General features: G+C 40.3%; 1 protein-coding gene across 12 annotated transcripts in view; it reads right to left on the reverse strand.

Annotated features, from left to right (window-relative positions):
* LOC110474635 (uncharacterized) overlaps window positions 1-27065 on the reverse strand; it is a 66756-nt gene that overhangs the window by 21737 nt on the left and 17954 nt on the right. For 2 of the 12 annotated variants that reach the window (XM_085558269.1, XM_085558250.1), the window contains 4 exons: window positions 19779-19864; window positions 10514-10636; window positions 6660-6812; window positions 5099-5661 (listed from right to left, as the gene is read on the reverse strand). In XM_085558269.1, coding sequence (XP_085414395.1) covers window positions 19814-19864 — 51 coding nt within the window. In that variant the 3' untranslated portion in view covers window positions 5099-5661; window positions 6660-6812; window positions 10514-10636; window positions 19779-19813. Of the gene's footprint in view, window positions 1-5098; window positions 5662-6118; window positions 6216-6659; window positions 6813-10513; window positions 10637-19778; window positions 19865-27065 lie in introns of those variants that run through there. The other 10 variants (XM_085558262.1, XM_085558228.1, XM_085558233.1 and 7 more) reach the window with 8 other exon arrangements.

Raw genomic sequence — 27065 nt, forward strand, 5'->3', positions numbered from 1 at the left:
GACCTTCTTTTGAAATATCGGGACTGAAGGCAAATCTACATCAGCCAGAGAATAAAATAGGACATGAAGAGTGTTTGCCCCATTTCTGATGTTTTAGTTCTGTCCTTCAAAATAATTTAAGACTGGATTTGCCATACGGCAGTTTCTGTCTTTCTCAAAACAGAAAGAGAGTGGGAAGAAACAGAAATAAAAATATATAAAAGAAAGAGCAGAAAAGAGAAAGGATTGCTCCAGCCCTCCAACTTCCCTTTATGAAAGGCAAAAGACCAAAGAGTTTTTCACTTGATGAGGGCCAGACCACAGGCTAGGATACAAACCTCACTCCTCTTGGGTTGTGGTGCTGAGCATTCATCCTGCCTCTTGCTGTGACCTGTCAGGAGGTGGATTGCCAAAGCACTAGGGAAGGGTCTCCTGCAGGACTAGCTCCTCACCTGAGCATCACCCTAGAAACAGTGCCAGTTTGCATGGGTGAGAATTTAACCCACCTGTGACAGACATGGTGCAGAGGAATGATACTGGGCTTAGTAAACCAGTCAAATGATGTGTGCTGAGAGTGGCTGTAATACACACAGAAATATCCTTCAGTGCAGCAGCAAGAGAATACCGCTAGAGAGTCATGCCTCACCTGTTGGCAAATACTGTTCTTAGCCTGGACTTTGCACAAAAACATTGCAGAGATCCCCACAAATCCATATATAGTGGGTCAGAAGAGTGCAACAAGCTAGCAGAGGAGTTAAATTAATCTTTTGCATTGTGTCTGCTGCTGAGAGTGGTGTGGAATTCCTGTGCCAAAGGCACTTTGCAAAGAAAATCAGAGTGTGGCCTTTATACAGATTGAAGTCTCTAAGGAGGAAGTTGTAGAGTAACTTGAGAAACTCAAGTGCAGTAAATCACCACAACCGGATGGTGTTCATCTGGGAGTTCTGAGGGGAAATAAAGTGAGAAAAAGCCAAGATACTGACAAGAGGATGCCTTCTTTCCTTGAAAAATGCAGCAGCACAAGAAGGCTGGGAAGCCCTATTATGTTGCCTGTCTTCAAAAGGAGATGAGGAAAATCCTGGGAATAAAAGAGCTTTGAAGTTTGCCACAGTTTTAGAGAGCCCAAAAACACTAGTTCTGAATAACAGCTCAAGAGAGGAGCTTGTTGGACATGAACACCCCATGAAGGTGTTCTTCAGTCTCCCAAACCACTAAGGCTGTTACAAAGAGGGAAAGTGCACTTGGTTACTTTGAAAAACCAGTGGAGCAGCCTTCAGAGAAAAAGTGGGATGACAGAGTCTTCTCAGAGAAAGGAGACCAAATGATCTAAAGATTCTAAAGGTTTTACAGAGGTCAATTATAAGCAATTATCACAGAGAATATTAAGAAACAAAACTGAGAATAATACTTGATGATTATTTCATCCTAGAATGAACTCCAAATCAGTCTGGAAGAAGTGAATATGAGAAGCATTTCTCTTTCTATTGAGGCAAGGAAAGGTAAAAACCCAGTAGTAGGTGTCAGGATTAGTGTCATAAAAAATAAACTAGTCTGAATCCCAAATCCTGATGCATTCAAATAAGTGTATCCAGAATCACCCAAGATCTGGATTCAAGTCACACATGTGGTTCCCATCTTAAAAGAGGACAAATCAATTCCTGGGTTGAAACTCCTGAGGCTTGTGCTCTGAGGTTTGAATACTCCATATTCAAAGACTTCAGCCTACCCAACAGTTACGTATTAAATATAGGGGGTGGGAGAAGTGCATGTGTACACATAGCATGCAAAGGAAGCAATTAAATGTAAACCTGAATCAATTTAAAAAGTGATCCATGGCAAAAAGTGCTCTGACGCAGAGACTGTAAGTATTTGTTCTTTACATTAACTTGCTGCAGCTAGCTGAAAGGGCAGAAGATTGCAAGTAATAGACAGTGGAAATTTTGCAGGGTTTGGTGAGCCCACTTACAATCAAACATTTTAAATTATCTGGACTTACATGGCTTTGTACCCTTCTGTTTTCTATCCTAGTTTTTTTTTAATTCCTGTAGACTAGGCCCAGTGTACTGAAGGCAAAGCTTCTTCAGTTTTAATTCACTTTGTCTCTTGAATTCATTAGATTTTAAAAGCTTTCAAATGAAGTCACAGGTAGGAAATAGAGAAAATATAGAAAGTGGGACACTTCTCACTGGTTTGTATGTTTCCAGTGTCTAAAGAGAAAGCTTTTTTTAAAAGCAAACTGTAGGAGGGTTTGTAAAAATAGATATTTACATTTACATACTGGCACAGAGCCTCAGCTGCCATGGAGCAGTATTGCTCCATCCTCTTGAACAGGGCAGTGCTGAGAACCTGCCTCTCACACATGCACATATATGTGAGAAATATGTCCCGGATTCTGTTTTTCCAAATGTACAGAAATCTGCTTCTCTCTCCAGGTACTTTTGCCTGTGCACTAAGTTGTGGGAGTTACAGCACCTCTGTTTTTAACTGAGGGTGGTGTCCTCAGGGAGGCAGGGTGCGAAGGAATGTTGAAGTGTAAGGAAAGGGATGCATAACAAAGAAACCCAGAGAAGAAGGTGATGGAGAGAAATAGGAAAGAAAATGGTATCCCACATAGCCATGCTGTGCCAAGCAATGTCTGCATTCACAGCAACAGGGAGTTAAACTGTGATTATGTAGCAACCATGGCTTTTGGAAAACACCTCAGGTGTTTCCAGCTAGGTAACAGGAATAGCAGGAGACCTGCTACTGATAGCAAGGTGGAGAAAAAGGAGCTCTGCGCTCAGTTGTGCTATTGCAGGAGTCACGTAACACAGCACAGAGAGTAGGTGTCACATCAGATAGTGCTAATAGGTGCCAACAGCCACCTTCACCCCTTTCCCCTCAGTCTTTCCCTGTGTGAGAATCAAGTGAATATCAATGTGAAACAACTCTGTATGGCTGTGTGCTTCTGCCCACACAGTGGGACCCTGGTAGTGATTCAGACTGTACTGGACTTTGGACACATAATGTACACTGAATATCCATAATAAATAATAATTACCACAGTAGGGGGCAGCAGCCAGCTGTGGAGGAAGAGTAGGGCCAGCTGCTGGAAGAGATGTAAGCACTGGCTGAGCATGCAAGCTGGGCACTGGGGAGGGCGAGAGGGCCATGGCTGGGAGCCAGTGGCAGTTTACTGCCAAGAAAAGGGAGATAAAAGCACAAAAGAGTTTCACCAGAGGGAGCTGCTCCTGGCCACCCCTCAGCAATCGGTAGCGGCCCTGATCCAGGAGGGAAGGCTGATGGCAAACAGGAGCATCGCCAGCCTGTGAGCGTGGCCAACACTGCTCACACGTACCATGCTGGAGCTAGCACGACGGGTGTCTGTAAGCCAAGCAAGCCTGCTGCAGGGAAACAGCCCTGCACAGACCTCTGGCTTGCAGGAGACCCATACCTCCTCCAGAAATGAGGACAGACCTATCCTGTTCCCCTCAACATCTCCCCAGATGCACCTCCAGCTAAAGCAGGGTCAATACGCCAGAAATGAGTGTAGATCCAAAAGAGACTGATAGGCACATGGTCAATGCTTTTCTGAACTCCCTGATGCTCAGGTCTCCTTTATTTCATCTACAGAGAAGTGTCCTGGCAGCACTGAAGATCCCCTAACAGCAGGGCTATTTTTTGTCTGAATTCCTTGGAAGGCCTGACACTTAGTGCTTGGGTTGCCCAAGTGGTATGGCGAACAAAAAACTGTTTTCGAATACACTGCACACATTCAGCTGTCCAGTCATCTAGCACAACTAAAATTTATCAGAGATTTAAAATATTTTTCTAACCCTTCTGAAAAGTAATTTCTAAGACCAAATCAGCTCACCAGTCTCATTTTCACAAGGCCATTCATGGCATGCTCCTCACATACTGGCTTCTAAACAAGAGCCAACAGCATCCCAGGGTCAGCTCCTCTATTTGTCCCATATGGAATACTCAACTCTTGCACCAACACAGTGTAACAATTAAGTAGCACATGTTCTCCGTAATAATTATAACACTGTGGCACATTTCCCTTGAATTTAGCATAGTGATATTTACTTATATTCCTATCTTACCTTCAAGTGTGCTTTCTGTCCCTGGCTATTTTTCACTTAGTTCAACTGCAAATAGATAAAACCTGTTTGCTTTTCTCTCCCAAGGAGGAGCATGTGTATTTCCAGATTCTGTTTGCATCCACCAGGAAAATTCACACACAACAACTGAAGCTCAGTTGGGCTTTTTTTTTGCTGTGTTCCTGGTTGGCTGAGCTTAGGGGGTGTAATATAGGGTGATGTTAGAGTAAAGCTGATTTTCTCCCTTTCTCAACATAGTGGCTAGCAGATTTTTTTGGTCCCAGTAAAAAGAAAGGCTCCCATCCAAATCTCAGTTTATGTAGCCCACAAGAGAGTGAAGAAATTGATAGAGAACATCCCAGGCAAATAGAGTATAGGGAGAAACATCCATCATTTTTGTGGATAATAGACGAGCATAATCTATGTGTGAGCTCAAATGCAAAATCATGGGCAACAAAAAGCCTATATGTTGAACATATCAACAGTTTGAACATAAAGAATCAGATTCTTTCCAAATAACTTATATCTGAACATCTGACTTTAAGAACCAGCCTCAGTTAAGCACTAGCAAGCACCAAGATTTGGAAGGAAGTTGGGGTGTTGCACTACTTTGAAAGCTCTGTTTGGAGCCAGCTGTCATTAAGAGTATCTGCTGGTACCCCATCTTAGCACACAGCCTGTCACAGGTGAACATAACGAGAATGAGCCAATGGAGTATATTGAACTATGTTTTTTGCATATCCTTGTAGTTCAAATTATCACTTCACACAGCCATAACAAGTAAGCTCTGAATCTACTTATGCCACATTCTAATTGGTTTCATTTAATTTGTGTATATGTCTCTCTGTGTTTGTATATACATATATGCATATTTATATGCACATATGTATATTTGGACATCATTATTAAAAGTAAATATACATATTGTCACAGATTATTGCTATCCTCATAAGAGATTCTTAGAGTACTTTACTTTATTATACAATAAAATCATAGAAATTAATTGCCTTCTTTAGAATAAATAAGGAACACAGGACTCATTGTACACATATGTTTAATAGTTTGGACATCTCAGTACCCACATAAAACCAAGGGAACATATATTGCAATAGGCAGTATAATTATTTCAACAAGGAATATCCATCCCACATTCATAGAAATATGAGATTCAGCATCACAAGATTCTAGAATTATGTCATCAGCTGCACAAGTTTCACAGCTTATCTTTATGATTTTATCTTACAGAAGTAAACTCCAAAAAATGTATAACACTGCCAAATTTAACAGCACATTCATGTTAAGACTAGCTGTAAAGATTTCAAAAGGGTGAATAACATCAGCATTTCTATACATATGTGTGCATTTATGTATGTATACATACACATGTACATATAAATGCATACATACATGTCTGTGCTATGTATATAACCTATCTTTAGATATGCCATTATTTTATAAGGTTAAATCCAAGTACATTAAAGTTGAAAACAATGTTCTATACAGTTTACCCATGTAAAGAAGTCCCTGCTGGTGCACAGAAGATCGAGCTAGCTGAGTTCATTAACATCATCAGATGAGGCTGCAGGTAGCCGAAATATTCCTTAATGAAAATTTAAAGAGAGCAGATTAAAATTATATTCCTCCAATCCAACAGAACACAAAGGTAAAGACAGTCAATTACAACCAAGATTTCATCTAGCACAAAAGGAGTATTGTAATTTGTAGATCAGAACTTACTGGCTGAAGTGAACAGCTATGCTTGTCACTATGTATATAATTACTTTCTACAATGTACTCTCCTAGCACTCAGATGTAGTTACAGAAGATGATGTTTTCCTTAATGTTAATCTGTAAGGTTCATGACCAAGGGTTAGAAAAGCTCAACAGCATCAAAGATTTTTTTATCTGTGTTATTCTGTCTTTTTACATTATGAGAAATAATTTTTTAAAAAGCAAAATGCCATGTACTTTTTTTAACTCCTAGGTTAACTGTTTTAATAGTGTTTTGTGGGTCAATAAAGAGGCACCAAGGAAGTGGGTCAAGCAGGATACTCTACCTGTGTGCCTGTTCAGAATGCTTGCAGCTTTCCTCTGGACACATCAGGAGGGGTTTTTAGTGACAAGACACTAAGGGTGCTCAACTCTATACCAGATCTGTTGTTAGATCAGAGAAATGCACCACATCTTTAAAATCTCATAACTAATAAAGATGCTGACAGGCAGTTGTGTGATGAGAAAGAATGAAGAATAACAAGAAGTCTGAAAGGACTGCTACATTAGAAAATATTAAGTGAGCTAAATATCTATAATTTGCCTTAATTCTAACTAAACACAGCATCAACTAGTTAAAAGAGATCAAAGGGAAAGGAAATTTGCAAAGGGATGTAAAAAGAAGAAATATTATGATGTTAAGAATGGATAAAACTCCTGACAACAGACTACTCTAGGCAACACAACCTCTCCCTTGAGATATGGCATCACTTAGGAAATTTAATCTAGGCAAAAAAAAACCACAAAAATATGCCATAAGAAACAACTTCATTGTGTCAGGAAGATGTACTGGACGACCCAAAAGATACATTGCTAATTGGTGTGCACCTGTTATCTGTGATTTTCCTTGCTTGTATGGCCAACTCATCATTACTTGTCTGTATTTGGTTTCTCTGGGTCCCATCCAACTCATGCTGCAGTCAACAGAAGTTTCCGACAGGAGCAATAGGACCTCAGTGTCTGTTCCAAGTCTTTGCTGTTCTAGGAAGAAGAGGGGGAGAAAAGCTCACACAACTTCACAAGAACTTCATGCGTCTGGTGTCTGAACATATATACAACTAAACCCTTAAAGTTTTTTTAATATTTAAACCTGTGTTTATCCTTAGCGATAGCTGAGGAAATATGCATTTGCTTTCACTTGGTGTAGCTAAAATTTTTGCTGGGGAGGAAACTTACAGTTCATCTAAAAATACCTTCGAATGAAAAACTGCTTTGGTCATGCAAGAGTGAAGAAAATTCTCTACACCAAACTAAAAGTAAATTCTATATATTACACAGAAATGGCAGAGATCATTCTATTGCTAAAGTAGTAATGCAACTGATGAAAAAAACTAACCATGAATTCTGATCTCAAGACCATAGTTTTCAAATACTTTTTCCCAATGTCTTAGTACATGTAATCAAATTGTACTTAAAATCCACTTGCTTGCAGATAGGGAATGACTAGTTTGTGGCAGCTCAGTGTTGGCCTCTTGAGAGGCACAAATTTCTATGTAAGTGGGGCCATGTTCAGGGGTCAGAGCTGTGCATTGGTATTGTCCATATATCTAGCAGCTGGTATTGTAAATCTTTAGAGCAACGTTTCTTGAAAATACTAGACAGACACTTTGGTAGCCAGTATTGAGCCTGTGGCTATACTGCTTCAGGCTGTGATCTTGTCAGGTTTTACAAGATAAGCAGGGTCAGGCAGGGTCACCACTTGGATTGGTAATTCTAAGGAAAGGCAGGAGCTGCCAGAAGTGTCTCAGGTGATAGAATAGCTGTAACTATTTTCCCTGAGCCTTTTCTAGTATCCTGATGAAGGCATAATGGCAAGCTGTGACACAAGAGCAAGATCTCACCCTCTGCAGCCATCAAGTGCATCATTTGCAAGGGGGTCTTTCCCTGGCCTGGTATGGATGGAAGTGTGAGGTTCAGTATGTGAGAGATGGCAAAATTCAGGTGCTGTATGCACACTTTGTCCTGGATGAACAGCATGTAAATGTGGGGCTCCAGTATGTTTCATCAGGAAAGGGGTACAGGTGAATGCCCTTTCTGACATCTTTGGGGATGCTGGTAGCTCCAAATTAGATTTTGTCCATGTCTACAAAGCAAAAGACAAGCCTATTGAGAGAAGATCTTGTACACTAACTTTCAGCCTCACACACTTCCACAGAAAGTATAGAAGGACCGATAATGAAATCCTTGCCCAATGGTCTACATTGCCAAGAGTTTTAAATTGTAAGTTAACCAATTTCTCTTCTAAAGTTCAAACAATAAATAAAATTCTATGTGAAAAATGGAACCTTTTATTCCTTTGTTAAAATCTGATCAGAGTAAACTACAGATGTTAAAAGGCATTGTAGTTCAAAGAATTAAAAGAATCTTACAGGGTTTGTACAAAGAAAAGAGTTTTAGAGAATAATATGGAAAATATTATAGTGCTATTATATAAATCAGTGACACATCCTCACTTTGAATACTGTCTTCAAATTTTGTCACCTAATCCCTGAAAAAAGAAAGTAGAAATAGAACAAGTCCAGAGAATGGTAATAAAAATTATAAAAGTGAAAAGGTCTTGAGAAGAGAAAGAACATAAGCACCATCTTGTCCCTCGGGAAAGATATATTCTCATGAGACATATTCTCATATTCCTAGATATGGCACTTAGGGATATGATTTAGTGGTGGACTTGGCAGTGTTAAGTTAATGTTTGGACTTGATGATCTTAGACGTCTTTAATTATTTGATTATTCAAATCGTACTGAACTGAACAAAGCTTCTCCATAAACTTAGAACACATGCTGTTGTCTCAGACACTAGAAAATGTCCTTGGAGCCCAGCAGCTCTGGAAGGCTCTGAGACCTTTCATGAACCAGATATTGCAGGTATTTTCCTCAGTGTACCCTGTTGTCTTAAAGAACTTTCAGCCACTGGAGGCCAATCTGACCCATGGACAGTGGGCAAGACACAGAGCTGCATATTAGAAACACTTGTTTTCCTTTGTTAAATCATAGGATCATAGAGTGATTAGGGTTGAAAGGGATCTTAAAGATCATCTAATTCTAATCCCACCTCCATAAGTAGTGATTATTACCTCCCATTAGAGCAGGTTACTCAGAGTCCCATATAAACTGGCCTTGAACATTTCCAAGGGTGAGGTGTCCCACATCCCTGGGAAACCTGTTCCAGTGCCTTATCACTGTTATAGTAAAGAGCTTCATCCTAATATATAATAAAAATCTATTTTTCTTCATCTGAAGGTCATTTCCCCTTGTCCTGTCGCTTCATGCGCTTGTGAAAAGTCCTTTTCCAGGAACTTGACTACAATCCTAACTCATTTTTTGGGTCTAACTTTTAGAAATTCACTTTTCTCTACCTTTCTCTTTTGAAAGGCATAGATGGTTGAGAGGTAGGAATCCATTGACTGGACTGGCAACTTTTTCAGTTAAATCACTCATCTTCCTTGAAAATGTGCCATGTATCTATTAAAACAGTCTCAGTCCCAAAGGACTTGCACAGTCTCCCTCACTTTGTATGATGTGATCCCCAGGCTTCTTCAGAGTTCTACTTAAGCATGACTATAATATAAATAACATTCTGTCCTCAGGATCTTTGAACTTAATTAGCAGAAAAAGAAAAAATATTTCCTATCTTGCAAGGTGAAACAGAAAGGTATTGAATTTCAAATGGATGAAAGGAGTTGCTTTTTCCAAACAATGTACAGTTAATTAATGGAACTTGCTATCACATGGTTAGTACTGAGAGAAACAGCATCATATTTGGAAATTACAAGTCATTTTTAGGCATAAAAGCAAATCTTCACACAAAGTTCAAGCTGGGTTAAATTCAGTAGAATGCATTATGCAGGAGATCAGATTGGATTATAATAATGGTTTGCTCCTAGCCTTAAAAAATCCGTGATTTTTACTAACTGCTATTATACAATGATGTCAGATCATCCCAGTGGTTCATGGCATGTGCCAATCAGTAGACAGTGTCAAGAGAGCACATTCACCCATGGTAAACCATCACACTGGGCCTTCAGAGGGTCAGAAAAGCCTAGGAGGCTTTTCAAACTGGTGATTATCTCATCTCTTTCTAGAGTGCAACAAATCTGTTCTCGTCCACCCCTGTATGGGAACCCTGGGAGCATCAGTCATATTCATGCTAGCATGGTGTGTCTTCAGCTCTGTCTGCAGGTCTGCAGGAATAAGATGACCAAGTCCAACAAGGTCTTGGGCAAAAGAGGTTTGGAGAAAGGTGAGAAAATCAAAAGGTCAATGGCTGCAATTAACTGTATCTTTGGACCAGTGTAACAGACACACTGGAGTCCCAGTGCCCTATCACCCAGACCAGCATCCCTTCCATCTCCATGTAAACCCAGAACCACCCACAGGAACCTGTGGAAGTAGAAGGTCCATCCTCAGGTGCCCATGGTTGAGTGGTATAACTGAACCTTGGAGGCAGTACAACATTCTCCATGGACAGGTGTGTTCTATGACATTTCCAGCACTCTTTTTTACTTGAGATATCCTAAGGTGGGACCAGGAGATATAATTTGTCTTTATTGCCTTATCTTATATTACCTTTCTGTGGTGTGACATGATAGATACCCTATTCATCTCTGAACTGTTAAAAATATGTTCATGCTGACAAGGTACCAAGAGAATAGAGGCACTTTTTGACATGATTGCACTTACCTACAACTTCAGTCATCTTATGGGCCCCTAAGAAATCATGGAGGATGTCTTCTAGTGAATAGCTGTGCTGGGGTCATTACAGTTAAGGGAAGTTCTTTCAGCCTTGTGGGTTGAAAAAGTTATCTACATGGGGGAAAAGAAAACAAAAAAAATAAAATGGGCAAATCAGCTCTTTACACTAGTGATTTTATACCATCAAGGTGTACTTTTATATAAAGCCAAAGAGTACACATAAAATAACAAAATGCTCATGCAGTTGCTCTTCCAGGATGTTTGTAATGGCAAGCTAGATTGTAAATTATTTCTTTGGAGGCCAGAAAGCACAGTGGAAATAATGTATATTATTCATAAAAATGATTGTCCTGTTCACTTGTATACCTCTGCAATTTATTCTGTAACAGCTTTTTACTTCAAAGAAATCACTAGCTAATGACATCTCAAACTTTAAAAAAATCCACTTATTCACAACCCTGCCCCTGAGGGAATTCCTGCATGTTATCAGAAATTTTTCCAAAGATCATTAACAGATATTACAAACCAATTGAAACTGAGTATTTTCTTTGCAAATTACTTTTAACTTTAGAGCTATTGAAAAAAGACATTGAGTGATTTAATTTACTTAATCTGTCTACAGATTGCAGCTATGTGCATATCCTGTGATTGCATTTCCAACAAAAAGCATATATAACTATCCCTAATAGGGATATTTTTCTAAATTATCATACAAGATCAGTAAGATCTCTGCAGATATTAATGTTTACTTTTTCATTTAGAAAATTGCACTCAAAAAAGAAATGGGCATCTTTATTCTGTTGTTATTTTAGAAGTAATAGCACACTATAATACTTATTTTACCTACTATTTTAATTAAAACTCCAATAATCATCATACCCTTTGAGGATATGTTCTACTGATTTTTCTGAAAAATCACTGTATTTTCATTAGGCTGTGAAGACAATGTTTTAGAAACACCTTACACAGCAATGAGTATGCCAAGAGAGATCCTCTATCTTGCATCAATCCAAAACACCAAGTTAATTCAGCAGTGGAGGGCTGGAGATTGTATCTGATTCTGTACCTCATTGCCTTAAACTCCTCCCAGAGAACCTTATATGTCTCAGCACCACTTCTGCAGGAAATATGAAAAATCTCTTCCCCCGTGACTATTTAGTACGCAGCTTCCTACCTAAGGTTCCCACTCTCTCTGCAGATAAGACATAAGGGCTTGAAGCCCCTGAAGCTTGGGTGGTGTTTGAAGTTAATGCCTTTGAATGACAGTGAACACAGCTGCTGTACTTTGTGTACTGCTCAGTCCTGATCATGTGTTACATGTGCTTTACCAGGACACTCTTGGAAGACACATGAGTGAAGCAGTGGATGGTTTGAGGAGATGAATCAGGATTAACTGCTGGGAAGTTCAACTTAGCTGAGCTGGTGACTGACCAAGAGGCATGAGCAGAAAAAAAGTTTTAGACGTCCTAAGAACTTTATCAAAAATGCAGGTGATGAAAAATGCAGGGGGTGTGTAGATTGGGAACCTGGACTTGGACATCTATAACCCACATGAGTCTCGGTCATCCCCTTTTGTGGCCTCGGGCCCAAAGATAACTATTCAGCGAAGGACCCAGATTTTTCACAGCAAATAGGTGCATAAACATCTTTTCATATCTTGCTTTGAGTGGTGGGAGAAATGTGCAGGAAGGGTGACAGAATTTGCAGGTGGTAGCACCTTCCTTGAATAGTCTATATCTTCCTATCAGCTGGGTCAGAGGTCTGCAACCATTCTAGAAACTTCTTCATTCTCAGTACTATTGAACTCTCACTCTCTTGCTGTTTTCCTTACCTAAGTTACAACAGAAAGATCTGACAATTAAAAGAATTTCTTTTCTTTCACAGTGCATCAAAATACATGGGGTCAGTTAAGCAAATTTTCCAACTCTGTCAAGAGCTGAAAAAATTACTCCCTGAGCTACCTGATGTCCAGTTTTGTCCTGTAAATATTAACAAACCATAAATCTTTACAAGGGTCCCATGCCATTAACTTGGCAACTTGTTCCTGCCACCATCCTGTGGAGGTAAGTAGGCACGAGAAAGAGGAACTGGCTGCTACTCAGCAATGTCTGGGCAGGTTACTAGCCTGGTTTTAACCCACACAGCACTCAGATAAGTGCAAAGGGAGGATAGCATGCCCTTTTTCCCTGATAAAATTGCAGCCTCTTATTCCTGCTCTTCATTCACCCCCATGACCTGCTCAAGACACTTTTCTAGTCATGGTCCAAACCTCTAGTTTACAGCCATAATAGCACTAACACTGTCAGTAGCTATTCAACTGCTTTTCAGGATCCCCTGCTTTTTAAATGTGTTTCCCTTATCCTTCTGCCACACACTTGCAACTGGCATTACAGTGTCTGATCAGATGGCACACATGGAAAGCCAGAGCCTCAACATATTTGCTAGTGGCTTTTGCTTCTCTAGCAGTGCAATGTCTGGTGCATATCCAGCTCCAGGGACAAGTCAGTTCAGCGCTCCATCCTCCCTGTCTTCCCTGCCTGCCTTCCTCCTCCCAGAAGACTTGTGTTGCTTGTGCTTTGCTACAACCACATGCCTGGTGCTCTGAGCTCCTTCTGCAGCTCCTTCTACTTGGAGACTGGTGACAGAAGCCACCAGCATGCCTCTGTCAGGGGTGACCTGGACTTTGCACCTGCCAGCATCGGGCGCTGTGCCATCAGCTGCCAAACTGGCACAGCTCCAGCGGCTGCAGCAGCTGAGCGCTTCTGTTGTCACTCAACCCAGGACATCTCCACGGAGTCTGATAACACATCTGCTAATTAATGCCAGTTGTGATCACTGGCCAGATCCTCAACTGGATTAAATTGAAACGGGTCCATTTAAGCCTGTGACAATTAGCAGCAGCTTAGAGCTGACCCGATGGCTTTCTCTATGATGTGAATATATGTCTTGTTCAAAGTGAGTAAAACCTACCAACAGGTTGCATAAAAATTACCAAACGATCAGAAAATGAAATGAGTGTTAGTAACTCCAAGCCAAGGCCAAATTACAATGGTGGCAAAGAAGTGATAGCCTAGCCCCAGCTATGTTAACAACTTTCTGAGCTATTCAAGCTCCTTTTAATAAAAATAATTAATTTATTCTGGACACATTCACCTTTCTGTAAAGAAAGCCTAATGAGTCTGTCTTTTAAAAAACAGACTATCAGAAAATTTAAATGTGCATCTATTAACTTGTAAGCATAGTGTTTTATATTTTAACAATAGAACAGATCAAATGTAGTCTTGAATTCAGTTTTTAAGACTTGTAAAGCAACACCACTAAGTGGAAAGGAAGGTTTCAATAATTTTCTTTACATTTTGTTTCTGCCCTTTGTCAAAATTTTATTTCAGTCAATACTTCCACCTTGTAAGGTTATATCACCAGTCCTCTCAACCATAACAAGCAGAGTTGTAGAAGGTATTAAATCTTAAACAGACGTAAATAAGATACTCCTGGAAATAAAGAAAAAGTTTGATAGGTTGTGTCAAAAGGAACTGTGGTTATTATTATAATTTATTATTTCTTAAGCACTGACAATGTGCTCAGTTCTGCTGATTAAGTTTTTCTGAGCAAGTTCTGATTATCTTCTGAGGACAACACACTGTACTACAAAGAAGATATGTGACAGCTATCAAGACTTTTGCTTTCAAGACTCACTTAGCAAAACAATTACATGCCAGTTATGCAGGTTTTATGGAAAAAAAGAGAGAAAATGCATAAACTGAGTAAATATCATGACTTTTGTGTTCACTAATTTTCCTACTCCAGATCTCTTCACTTCAGCACTGTCTGACAATCTCAAAGTTACAGGGCGATTTGAGGAAGATCTAAAGCCTCATCCCTGCTTATATTCAGTTTTAAGCATCATGTTATAATAGAAGCATGCACACAGGCTGTATTGTTAGAATGTGTCTTTGGATCTGGGACTCACTCCCCACCAAGGGCAGAGATGGCTGAATGGGGCCAGCCTGAGACAGACAAAAATCAGAACCACTCCAGACTCACACATGCATTTGCTTCACACCACAGAGCAGATCATACTGAGCTAGCCTATGGTCTACCCGTAGGAGGTGATATGACCTTACAAAGAGATTTGGGGTGCAGGTGCCTCAACGGAGCCTTTCTATCCTTGCTAGGCTCTCAGGGCTGTTTCTCTAACAGACCTATTGTTAAGTTTCTCCAGCCTGAGCTATAGGCACGTTTTGCAGGGCATCTAGGAGTCAGGGATGTTTGGTTTCTGCCGATCTAGAGGCATTGAAGATATTCTATTCCAGTTAACTCTGTGTCTGGTTTATATCTACTTTAGCATGTAAAGAAATCACAGTTTCTTCCTCCACCTTTGCTCTCAGATCATTTATGTATAGTTTACCTCCAGGGCAGAAGATTCCCCAAAACAGTCATTTGATGGCAAAATAATGTCCATGCATCTGTGTATGCACAGCAAGGGACACAGCTGAGGACTGCTCTAAGAATCTCTGGCCAAATTTTTGTGTCAGGAGGGTGCCAAACAGACATTGTCCCTTGCCTCAGCCAGGCAACACCTAGGCTGTCAAACCACAGCACTGCAGGGTTCCAGCTGTGCAGATGTTCTTAGAAGAAAAATTCCCTTTTGTCTGCTTCTATCCTTTAGCCTGCACACTTCCCTAAATCCTGCCAGCATGCTTTCTTTTTTTTTTTTTTTTTTTTTTGTAACTGACAGAGAGAAGTGAGTTCTTATATAAATCTTTTGTGTGAAGATCAAACTGCGCACATGTAGAACTATATTTTTTTTGAGGGGAAAATCTGCCCTAAAATAATCATTCCATGTTATCCTCACAGAGCGTCTGCACTTCCTTTTAAAACACATCCAAGGCCACCCTCAAGACCAGACCCAACGCTGTCAGGCAGTGGCTGCAGCTGAAGCCTCCGTGCGTGTAGGGAGGGCAGAGCGTGGGCAGCCCAGGGCAGGGCTGGGGTCAGGGGCAATGCAGCTGGAAGGGACCGTAATCTGAGTTGCTCCTTGTACACAATGTCAGCCTTTGTACTGATAGAAACTTGTGGGGCAACTTGGGAGCCGAGCTGGGTCATATGAAAAAGGTGTTTCTTTACCTAGCCAGCTTGGACTCCTCAAGCATCCAGCTGGCAGACCCTGAGGTTTCAGTCAAATCTTGTTAAGTTAACATTAGTTTACTAATAGACCGAGGAGCAAAGGATTTGGTTGAGAAAACATAGCCTTTCATTCACAAACTCAGAATCCTTTGTAATGGAGAGGAGAATCAGCAGAAATGATCGACTGATAACTATTGAGAAATTCTTTCTAATACAGAAAATAGTAAAGAAGATAGCCCCAAATGGCAGTACACCAGCAGTTTTAGGGTAAATTTCAGTGCTGCTTTGTGTTTCACTACTTACAGTTTAATTACCAGCTAGAAAAATTATCAGATATTAGTTATAGTGAAGCCCCCATGTGTGACACCGAGCAGTAGCACGACTCACTGTAGCAGCTTATCTTTGGGAAGACTCCCTCTCTCCCTTTTTCACTATTTCTCTTAATCTTGCTTACTTCATATAGTCAGAGTTTTACATCCAGCTCTAATTTTCCCAGAAGGCAGCCCTTAAAAAGCAGCACAAGTTCTTTTACTCAGGACCATAAAAAAGGACTTGCATTCCAGTGCAGCCATCTAATAGACAGATGAACCAATTCCATTAATATAAAAACTTTCTACCTGTGCCCATCCCCCAGAAAAGCTTTTGCCAAAGCTGGAACAAAACCCTAATCTGTCTTTATTAAAGTGGAGAAAAATCAACTTCCTTTCACTCCCCCATTCATTTTCCACCACTGTGATTTTCTAAATTTCAGGCAGGCCTGTGACCAAGACCTACAGGGCCAAAAGTGGCTGGATGTGCTGTATTCATGGCCCAAATGGAAGCAGGAAATACTAAACATCTTGCATGGAAGCCTGCTCTCATCAGGTTTATAGCCCAGCTTTTTCATCAAAAGCAGTGAGGATAGTACGCAGTTCAGAAATGCATCCAAGCATATGGGAGTCTCTCTACACTAATCCTCCTTTTGAGTTTCATCCAGCACTAAATCAGAGCCACACCGGAGAGAGGAATAATGCAATAGCTTGTGGAAAATACATGGCTCCTCTCTGTTAGGGTATGGAAAATCAAACATGATTAGCTTTTCTCCTTAAAAATTGTTGGAGGAATATTAACACCATAAAGCATGACAGAGATCGGAAAAGAACAAAAGTCAGATACCTTTTAAACTTGCCTGCTCTGGGAAGTCTTTGTTGGGACAGCAACAGCAATCTTGGAAGAGTAACAGGATAATGACACAGGTGACAAAATTCACCTGAGGGGCTAAGAAAACACCTTTTTGCAGGGCTAACCTGCACTATGCTCACTGTATTGCCACTGCAGCCACTGCTTTGAGAGGTGCCCTGAGAGCATCACTGCTGGAATTCTGGGGAAGAAGGGCTGCACAGTCTTATTTTCCCAGACAGAATACAGGGCTTTCTGTCTGGGAGAGAGAAAGGGCTTTGCTGAGCTCATCCAAGGACAAGAGGGCCCTATGGCTGCACCAAGGCCCGAAGAGGATGCTGTCAGTGCTGCCCTGGACATGGGAGCAGAGCAGGCAGAGTGGCGATGCCCCACTCTCCACTACAGCCTCTGGCCTCACCTGCTGATAGCAAAAACAGAAAAAGCAGTAAGAGGAGACCTACAACGTCTTCTCAAGATGCTCTAGCAGAAAAGCACAGGTTGACCAGGGCTTGAGCCCTTCATTTCTTTTTCAGTATGCCAAAAGTAAAAAAAATTCAAAGTACAATCCTGATCCACAGGCTCCAAACACCACTCTCTGGACCTCAGAGAGGTGACAGAAATAAAAGTTTTTAACAGAACTTGCTTCAGGAGTGCTGATGTGTTAGGGAGTGAAAAAGAGCTGTCAGCTGACAAAATGATGTGGGTAGTTAAGGATACAAGTTAGGAGAGGGATTAGCTACGTAATTAGCAACAGGAAAAATAAATGCAGCTCCAAGCACACAAGCAGGTACACGTGCAGAGCCAACCTGGAACTTGTAAACAGTGTATTGTTTCCATACATAGACATCTTCAAAACAGAATTTTCCTGATCACATTTACTACCTTTTCCTGATTAAAACTGAGAGAAATTTCTTTTTTTTTTTTTTTAATTTTCTAAAATAAAGAAATCAGTATTTGATTCCTAATTCTTGAAAATTATTGACCAGAATCTTGTTTGGCATAACTCAGCCTTGCTATCATAGAATCATAGTTATCACAGAAGTATAGAATCACAGAATTGTTTGGGCTGGAAGAGACTTCAAAAACCATCTAGTCCAACCGCTTTGCCATGTGCAGGGACAACTTCCACTAGACCAGGTTGCTCAAAGTCCCATCTAACTTGGACTTAACCAATTCCAGGGATGAGGTATCCACAGCTTCTCTGGACAACCTGTTCCAGTGCCTCACCAGCTTCTTAGTGAAGGATTTCTTCCTAATATCTAATTCTAAACATACCCTCTTTCAGTTCAAAACTAAATTGCCATCTACAAAGCAGAGCATCTTTACCGAGGCTTAAGATTTTCTCCCATATGCTGTTTCTTTAGAACAACTTGTCTTCCTCTTTTTCTCTTTTTCCTTTTTTTTTCAAAATATGCATCTGGTTTAAGGTGACTTTTTCTTTCCCAGCATATGGAGCAGAATGATTGTGATGATTTGGATTTATTTTAAATCACAGTGTATTAAATGGAAAAATAAATGCTAATATGTTGATATTGTTTACTTCTGAAAGAATTATTGATATGAATGAGTAGTTGCTTCTATCATAATTACTCTTTATTAAATAAATATATTTTGAATTAGAGATCCTTAATTAAGAAATCACATTTTTGTCTGAAAATTGTTTCCCTGATGCTCGTATAAGAAATACCTTACGTTACTCTATAGAGAAAAAAATAAAAGGCTGGTGAAATTATTCTATTTTTTATCTTTTCCTTTGCTCTGTGAATTTGGCAGTGCTTTGTGAATATTCCCTTTCACTGCTTCTCTCCTCTAATCAGTTAAGTGAGGCTCTTTCCCCTCTGTTGTTTGTGTGGATCTGTCACATAGCACCTAGAGACAGAAAAAAACATTTTAAGTAGGAAAATGCAAAACAAAAAAACTAAAGGCTTGAGGATCAGATACCTGAAACTCCTCTCAACATTTTCTTTCAAGCTGAGCACGTTTCAGATTAATAGCGACTCTTTAACATAAATAATGATCTAATGAAATAAATATGAAATAGAAAGAATCATAAAAAGAATTTTACATTTAAGAATGCCATCTGTGTAACACTTAGCCTAACAATGAAATCATTTCAGTGCCAAAACAGCTCACTCCGCTTCCAGCACAAGTTACAGGAGAGGGTAATGGCTTTGTAAAATGGAATAAAAGTCTGAGCTCAATCACAAAAGGAACACCTGGGTTCAAACTCACTCTGCTTCACACAGACAATGGGTCTCACACGAGTTTTGAGCTCACCCCTGCTAATGTTTCCACCTCGAGTCATCACGAATTTTTCACAAAGCTGACAATTTTTATTGCAAGAGGAGAAGATTTTGTGGGTCAGTGTGAGGAGATCTTGCAACAACTATTACATTGATTCTCCTCTTCCCAGCTGTGGAATCCAGAATCAGTATTGTCTGACTGAAGTGCACGGGACTCAGAAACAAGACCCTGTGTACGTATATCTTTGCAAGAAAAATTCCCTCATTCCCTCACTTAGGATTTAACACCAGACCAGCTGTCAGTGTTTAGGACCAGTGTCCTGAGCTGCAGGTCTGTCTGGGCACGGGCTGTGTCGCAGAACGGAGATGCTGTTTTTGTGAACAGGGAAGCCAAGCTCTTGCCATGTGCAAGGCGGCGCAGCAGAGCCATGCAGAACACAATGGAGATTGTTTGTTTATACCAGCCAAAGAGAAGGGAACATATTTGTTTTGAGTGAGCTGTGTTAGAATGCATATTGTTGTATATGCCCAGGCCTCATTACACCATGCTAGTCTTCAATATGGATCAGATCCTAAAACTGCTTGACATACTGAAATAAATGTGAGTTCTACCCACAGAACATCTCCAGACTTAGGCCTCATGTCTGTCAATGTCATCTCAAAAAAACAAATGTTCAAAGAAGTAAAACAACAAAAGTATCTTTGAGACTGTGGAGGATGCTCACGTGTGGTAGATGCCATTCAAGGGTATGCTAAGGAATTACTTCGAGAGAAAGAAATCCACATACCAAGACAGGAGAAAAGAATAGGCCTGAAAAAAAAGAGAGATAATTAAGTTTCATGGAAGAAATATTTCTTATTTATATTTCAGAAGTTACTGTGAAAGCAAAAGGAAATTCTTCCTTCACATCAGCAATGAGGCCACATTAACATCACCTCAGGCAAAGGTGGCCACAGCTGAAATTTTCTTAAAGATATAATCATGAGGGCATTCACAGAGGAAAAGTTAAAGTGCTGTTCAGTAAACAACCTGAACTGCTGTATGCTGTATTCATATAAGGAAAGGTATGAGCCAACAGAGAGAGATGTTCAGCTGCAATCAAAGAGGATCTAAGCCTAACTGAGCTCTCACATGACAGTTGGGATCATTTCAGATCCCTTCCAATGAAGATAAAATAGCATCAAAAGCAGAGAGGTTTTTTCTTTCTTTTAAGGATGAAAACACAACATCATTAGTCAAATTTACTCTGAACTTGAACCTCCTCATGTTGATTTGTACTCAGGTTCAGTAAACATATCTTTCCATCAAGGTAAATAAATGTAAAAGCCCATCAGTAAGTTAATTGCTTAACTATGGATGCAGTGTGGGGTGTAACACTGTTTCTGACTATACTGCTGAAGTTAACAACCTCTCAAAAACACCTATTATACAGCTTGGTAGTTAGAAAAAAAACCTGTTCCTTCTTTAAAATCTGCATATAAAATTTCAACCATTTTTTCCTGATGTTGGGGAGGGGATGGAAACCTCTGAGGACAATTTTTCAGGTGGACTGATGTAAAATGGAGTTTATTCTTTTGAGGTGCCATCCTTTGTGGGCCTACATGACCAGGGAGATTAGGCTCAAGAGAAGTGAGGAGTCCACAATGAGGGCAAAAGTTACACAGCCTGGGAAAAACATCTCCAAATTAAAATTCCCATGGTTCTGAGTGGGACCATTCACTGGGAGGGGTAGAGGGCTCAGTGTGCAGATGTCAGGCATAAGCCTGATCCTGCATGCGTAGCACACACCTAGGGACATCTGGGAATGTGCCCTCCTCCTCTGCCTTTGCACACCTAGAGCCCAGGTTTGAGGACCCATGAGAGTAAGCAGTTATTCCCATTAAAACTGAGGCATTTAATAGAGGTGAAGGCAAAATCAGCTCTCCAGTGAAAGAACAGTGAGGCAGGAGGGTATGCCATGCATCTGAGAGTGAAATCTGGCTCACGGTGGGCAGGCAGGCACAGTGCAGAAGCACAGCTGCCAGCCTGACATGATGGATCAGAAAAGCTACTAAGGAGCTATAAGAGTCCAGGCAATTGAAACAAAGCAAAACATGAAAAGGCAATAGGTCAGACCTTCTTTGCAATCTATCAATTAAACAAGCATCCACTTCCAAAGGAGTATGATGTCCTAAGCAGTAGACATCCCAGCATGTGATTGCTACTGTGATGGAGGGACAGATTTATCAAAAGGAATTAATAATAATAATTACTAGTAACGCTAATAATTTAGTTGAAGTTGCTCTTTAGTGAACCCCTCTGAGGAAATAACATGGTTGGGCATTTTGGCTTAATTCTATAGTCCCATACCAGCTTTACTCAGCCTGTTGAAAAACAAAGGTGTGTTCAAATATGTCCATTACATGGGAGGTTTTTGCCAAAATCTTGCCCTCCTTCAGTTAGGCAGCAGTGGTGAGTGCCACAGAGTTGGCTTCAGCTGCTTTCTCCAAAACCCTGAAGCTTTCAGAAACATTCATTTTTCCTGGCATCACTCAACAGCTCATTGTTAGGGTTTGTTCTCATTGGCATGCATGAACAGAGACTGATGTACAGGGTGACCTAGAGTGACAGCCTTCAGCCCCAAAAGTCTATACCTGCTTCCCTTAGGGTCCAGTGACTCATACTTGACTCAGAAGGATATATACAAAAATTATCTTTCCTCTTTCATTTGTGTGTCTTAAAGCTAAGTGTGTTCAGCCAAATTAGCAATCAGGCAAACTGTGCATGCAGAAATTTGCACTTGCACAAACTGATTTTTTTTAACATTCCAAGATTAAATATCTTGACAAAAGATGAAAACCCTTTAACAAATCTGCCCCTAGAGAAAAGTAACATTTTTTTATTCCATTTACTGTCAAACGACATATAGTTGAACACAGTCCTATAGGTTGATTTGTTGCTTTAAATAATGTCACTAACATCCAGATATCAATGTGATGGTGCAGAAAAAAGAGTTCACATTGAGCTAGATTCAATTACAGACCTAGAAATTGAAATTAAGTCTGATGCTACATGCTTAATTCATGTTTGTGTGACTGAGAAAGGGAGTATCTGGTTTACCTTGAATTTCCTGCCTTAGTGTGGTGAAAACATGACCCATCGCATTAATTAAAAAATAGTTTACAAATGTAACTTAAGTGGTATTGCACTGGCAGGAGACAAACACCTTTTTGTCCTTGACATGTTATGTGATATAAAGGAAGCTGTTCAATAGCCTTTTCCTCAATTCCAAGGTAGGTCTTACAATTCTCACTGAAGAACAGGATAAAAGGTATGATGACACCTCACAATGAGAAGCCAAAGATTGTGCTTTACTCAAAAAAAAAAAAAAACTAACCATTTATCCCTCAAAACCCATAACCCTCTTCTGACCACATGTTTAAACAGGTGCCTATAGGTAGCTATCACACATGTTATGCAGGTCTATATTCATCTAATTTGAGCATTATAGCCAGGTTGGTATTTTCATGTTTAATACCCCAAAATACCATATCATAGCAATGGACTTTCAACCAGCACACATTTGACTACTGATTTCACATATGCGGCTGGGACTAACTTTTCTCCTAATATGGTGATGGCACAGGCACTATTTAAATGATTCCTGAGCCTTGTAAATATACACCAGATGTATCTTTTGTAAATGTTACATTTTTCAACATCTCAGCATTTGTGAATAGTTGAAAGCGATGCCAGCCATGCTTTAATGGGGCACAGAAGCATACTGCATTCAAAGAAATAGCACACCATCGCAATAGTCAAAATTACAAGTGCTGTCAAAAAGCTACATTTTTGCTTTATTGATTAGCACCAGGTAACACAGTGTTTCACATCATACCTTCATACATTCCTCTTTCAGCTGATGATGTTTCCCTGCACATGGGTAACTCAGAGAGGGATATGGAACTTCCAGGGCTGCACTGGGGAAGGAGAAGGGCAGAGCGGCCCGGAGAGCCACGTTGAGGCCAGAGGTGGAGGCAAAAGAGGTGTGGGACCTGCCACTCCCACAGTCATGGCCACAACCCAGTGCCACAGGATGTGCCCACCATCCCAGAGGTGGGGAGGGAATAAAGCTCAGCTTTCCCACAGGTACTGATGCAGTTTGAAGTTACAATACATTGTCCTGCAGCTCAGGCTTCTGCTTCTTGGTCCTCCCTTGTTGCAGAGGTAACTATTTCCCATTAGGCACCTCTCTGTGAGCACAGGGTGAATTCATCTGTAAGAAGAAGCCACCTCCTGGGCTTTTCCAGACCTCTTTTTTTCCCTAAGCTTTTCCTGGCTTTCCTGTGTCACTGCAGAAATCTCACAGAAGACCCAGGACACTTGTGTAACAGGTTATGGGAAATGTGCTCTCTGTACCTTCTACCTCCTGGCACTTGCCCTACCCATCACCACCACATCCAGACTGCCCCCACGGTATCCCTGGCAGCACCAGGCAGTAAAAGGAGCTGTCAGAAACCAGCCATCACATTTGCCTAAAAATGCAAATTTTTGTAGAATTTGTCCCCCAGCTCTCCCACAGATAAGAGGAAAGACCTTTATAATATTGCACAATTACTATTATTTGCAAGGCAGAGTGCTTTTGCTCAGTGAATTTTGTGCTGGAATTGCACTATGCAACTCAGTTCAGCAAATCAGCTAAAATCAGAGCTAGGTGACACAGGACAATAAACTTAGAGGGAATGGACTAGACATAATGCCCCACTACAAGTATTATTTCCAAGTTTACAGGCTTGCAAATTAAAATGTCCCTGGACCACTGCCATAAAAAAGAACATTAAAAATCAGGGGAAGAGGTCTGGGCATCTGTTAGAAGCATCTAATATATACCAAATGTGTATGCTGAGCTTCTTAGATATATGCATTGCTGAAATATAGCCTACGATTAATGTAAAAGCAGAAATATTTTAATTGTATTTTTCCATTTGATATTCAAATGAAAAAATATATCTTATTAAACACAACACTTGGCTTTGCTATTTTAATAAAAAATAAGTTGTTGAGGAAAAGAAAAGCAAAACTACTGATTCCTTTCCTTATGATGATCAAATGAGCCTTTCATGTTTGTATCTTATACTTCACTTTTTAGCATTTTGAGGCAAATAGCAGATATCAAAACTTAGTAAATAATCAAAGACTTACTCAGTTTTCCAAACTGTCATGCTGCTTATCTTGTAATAACTGATCTCTTAGGTAGCATAAGCTATTTAATTGCTACTGAAGATTATTTGAATGAAAAATGAGACGACATTCTCCCTTACCCCTCAAAAAGACAAAACTATATTCTTCAAAAAGACACATGCCGACAGATAGATTCTGATCTCTTCTACACATGCACAAGTGCAGTAGCTAATTTTACAAGATTTGATAGGAGCTGTGTATCTGAGATTACACCCTGTCCTCCAGACTGCACATTCCACATGGAAAATGACTTAATTTGGAAATAAATTTTATTGCTGATAAATCCAAACTCTCAACTCTCTGGGCATCCAAAGAACCAAACCTATTAAATTATTATAAAAAAACAGCTACTGCATTTTAAAGGGACTTTTTACAGTGTTGGCAAAGTGCGTATTCATGTATCCCCCCTGACATGATAGACTGTAATGGTTCCAGTCTGTCATGTCAACCATCTGCATATTAAACAGTCCCTAAGTACACATTGACACAGCAGACCCTAATAGCTCTGAAGCCGTAACAATCTATTGAGTCAATAATATGCATGTTAAAGAGCATCTCCTGTACTTCCATCAATATCCTTTATCTTTTGCTTAATTTGTATCTTCTTTTTATATGTATATTCAGAGTTAAAGTTTTAGGAACCTTTATCCTTTAATGTGCTGCCACAGATGTGAAACATGTGGCACAGAGAGGCACATGCAGTAGCAAAATCCTACCCTAGTATTGGGGCCAGACCTTAAAATAAGAACTGTAATATTTTTACACTGACAGCACACATTCTTCCAGACAAGGTGGAAATAGCCCCTCTTTTCTGCTGGGCTGGACGCAGTGGTAGTGAAAAGCCCAGGAAAGGCTCCTGATGATTTCATGGGCTTTGGATGGAGCCCAGTGTGATGATACTCATTTCCTATTATGCATTTCCTTCTAATTAAATGAAATAGGTCACAGGGGGGAAATGAAACAAAAGACAAATGTATTTACTTACAGTAATATCAACCCCAAAAACAAGAGAAATGATAACACAAAACATACTGTCTCTTCATTAACTTGAAATCGTGTCTGTTACCACAGTCTTAATTCATTCCTGCATGATCCTGGGATCTTTTATACCATGGAAGAGGGGGGCTGTTATTTAAGCATAATAAAATGGAGATTCACCTTCTTTTGTCTAAATAACCAGAGAGAAAAATTCTAATTTTCTTTTGCTTAATTTCACCATACCCTGCTGCAATCCTTTTGCTCCCTGATTACAGGACTTTCCCAGCTTCTTCCAAACTTCTTGGTCTCTGCAAGCATCACAGTTTGGCTTACACATTTAAAAGTGAAACCAAAGTACAATTTGTGCTTCCAAAATGTAGACCTAAGGACAGGGAGGTCACCTGACCCTATCAGCAGATCTTAGTTGTCCTAAATTCCCTTCTCCTTTCCATTAATTTGATACCGATGTATCTTTGATGCACATAGGGATTTATTCCAGCATATTCTTGATTAACTTTCGCTCCAGCGAGGGCAGAATTATGGTACTCTCCCTCTTCTTTCCAGGAGTGTGTAGTTCATCCTACCCCTGCCTTGCACCATTCCATGTCCCCAAGGCACACCAGACCAAACCATCTATTTCCATGCCTTATTTTATACGTCATCCCCAAACTGCATGACAAGCACTGAAGGTACCTGCCTTCTATTAAGTCCTTGGTAACATCTCGTGGCCAGCACACTTTTCTTCCCAATGTAATGGCAGGGAAGTGGATCAGATGTTCACATGCATGCCCAGGGATTTGCCCAGCCATGAAGCAGGTCCTCAAAACCTCAGACTAGTGCATAAACTTCATCTTATATGTGTTGTCTACTGTTTATCTTATCAGGATAGGACTTTCTAAACTATGAATAACACAGTACTCAAAAAGCTACAGTAGTCATCATTTGACCTTTTTCACTGAAGATTTAGAAAGCAGATTTAATTTTGGGCAGAATATGTTTTTCTTCCTAAATGAACAAAAAGCTATTAAAAAAAAAAAAAAAACTAAGCAAATGAACAAGACCTACAGAATGGGTACCATTAAAAAAATTAAAAAGCAAAAGTCACTGAAAGTCCTGCTATGCTGCCTGTATTTCCTTCAGCTGAGGGAGGCAGCCCCAGTGTAGCTCTGGAAGTTCTTGTTCCTGACAGAAATGGTTCATTGTCAAGTGCTCTCTGTGATGCTGCAGTTCATCACCGAATTATACATGAAGCACAGTCCTTTCTCTATAATATTATGGGTACAGCCATGTGCATTTGAGGAAAATAGGTCCTCTCTGGATCTGCTGCAGGAGCTCTCTTGCTGTTCACTCAGGTACTTGCTGTGTGGCAGCCCCAACCAGTCCAGCTCTGGTGAAGGTAGGAACATCACACAGCAACCACACAGCAGGTCTGAATAATTTATGACATCCCTTCCTCCTCTGGCACTTCTGTTTGTGTCTGATGAGCCTTATAGGCTTCTCAGAACTTAACAGAATTACCAGGCAATGGCAAAGAAGGACAGGAGGGCTGCTGGCCATGCAACCAGAGTCCTTTAACAAAAATCCCCTGCACCAAGGGTTACTGGTGAGTCACACTCACTCTGGATGGACAGTGCTTCTGGGAATTGTTCCACTGATTTAAGTGGATAGGTTGCCCAGTCCAACTTCATGGACTTAGAGCAAACGATACCTGCCACCAAGCGAAAGAAGAGCCACCAGCCTTGGTCTGTAAATGAGATCAGTAAGGGAGATGATGGGAGGGCAAGTGAAAGAAACATAATTCTTTAGGTGAAGT

The sequence above is a fragment of the Lonchura striata genome, chromosome 1, assembly GCF_050655825.1.
Source record: "Lonchura striata isolate lonStrDom1 chromosome 1, ASM5065582v1, whole genome shotgun sequence".
NCBI lineage: Eukaryota > Metazoa > Chordata > Aves > Passeriformes > Estrildidae > Lonchura > Lonchura striata.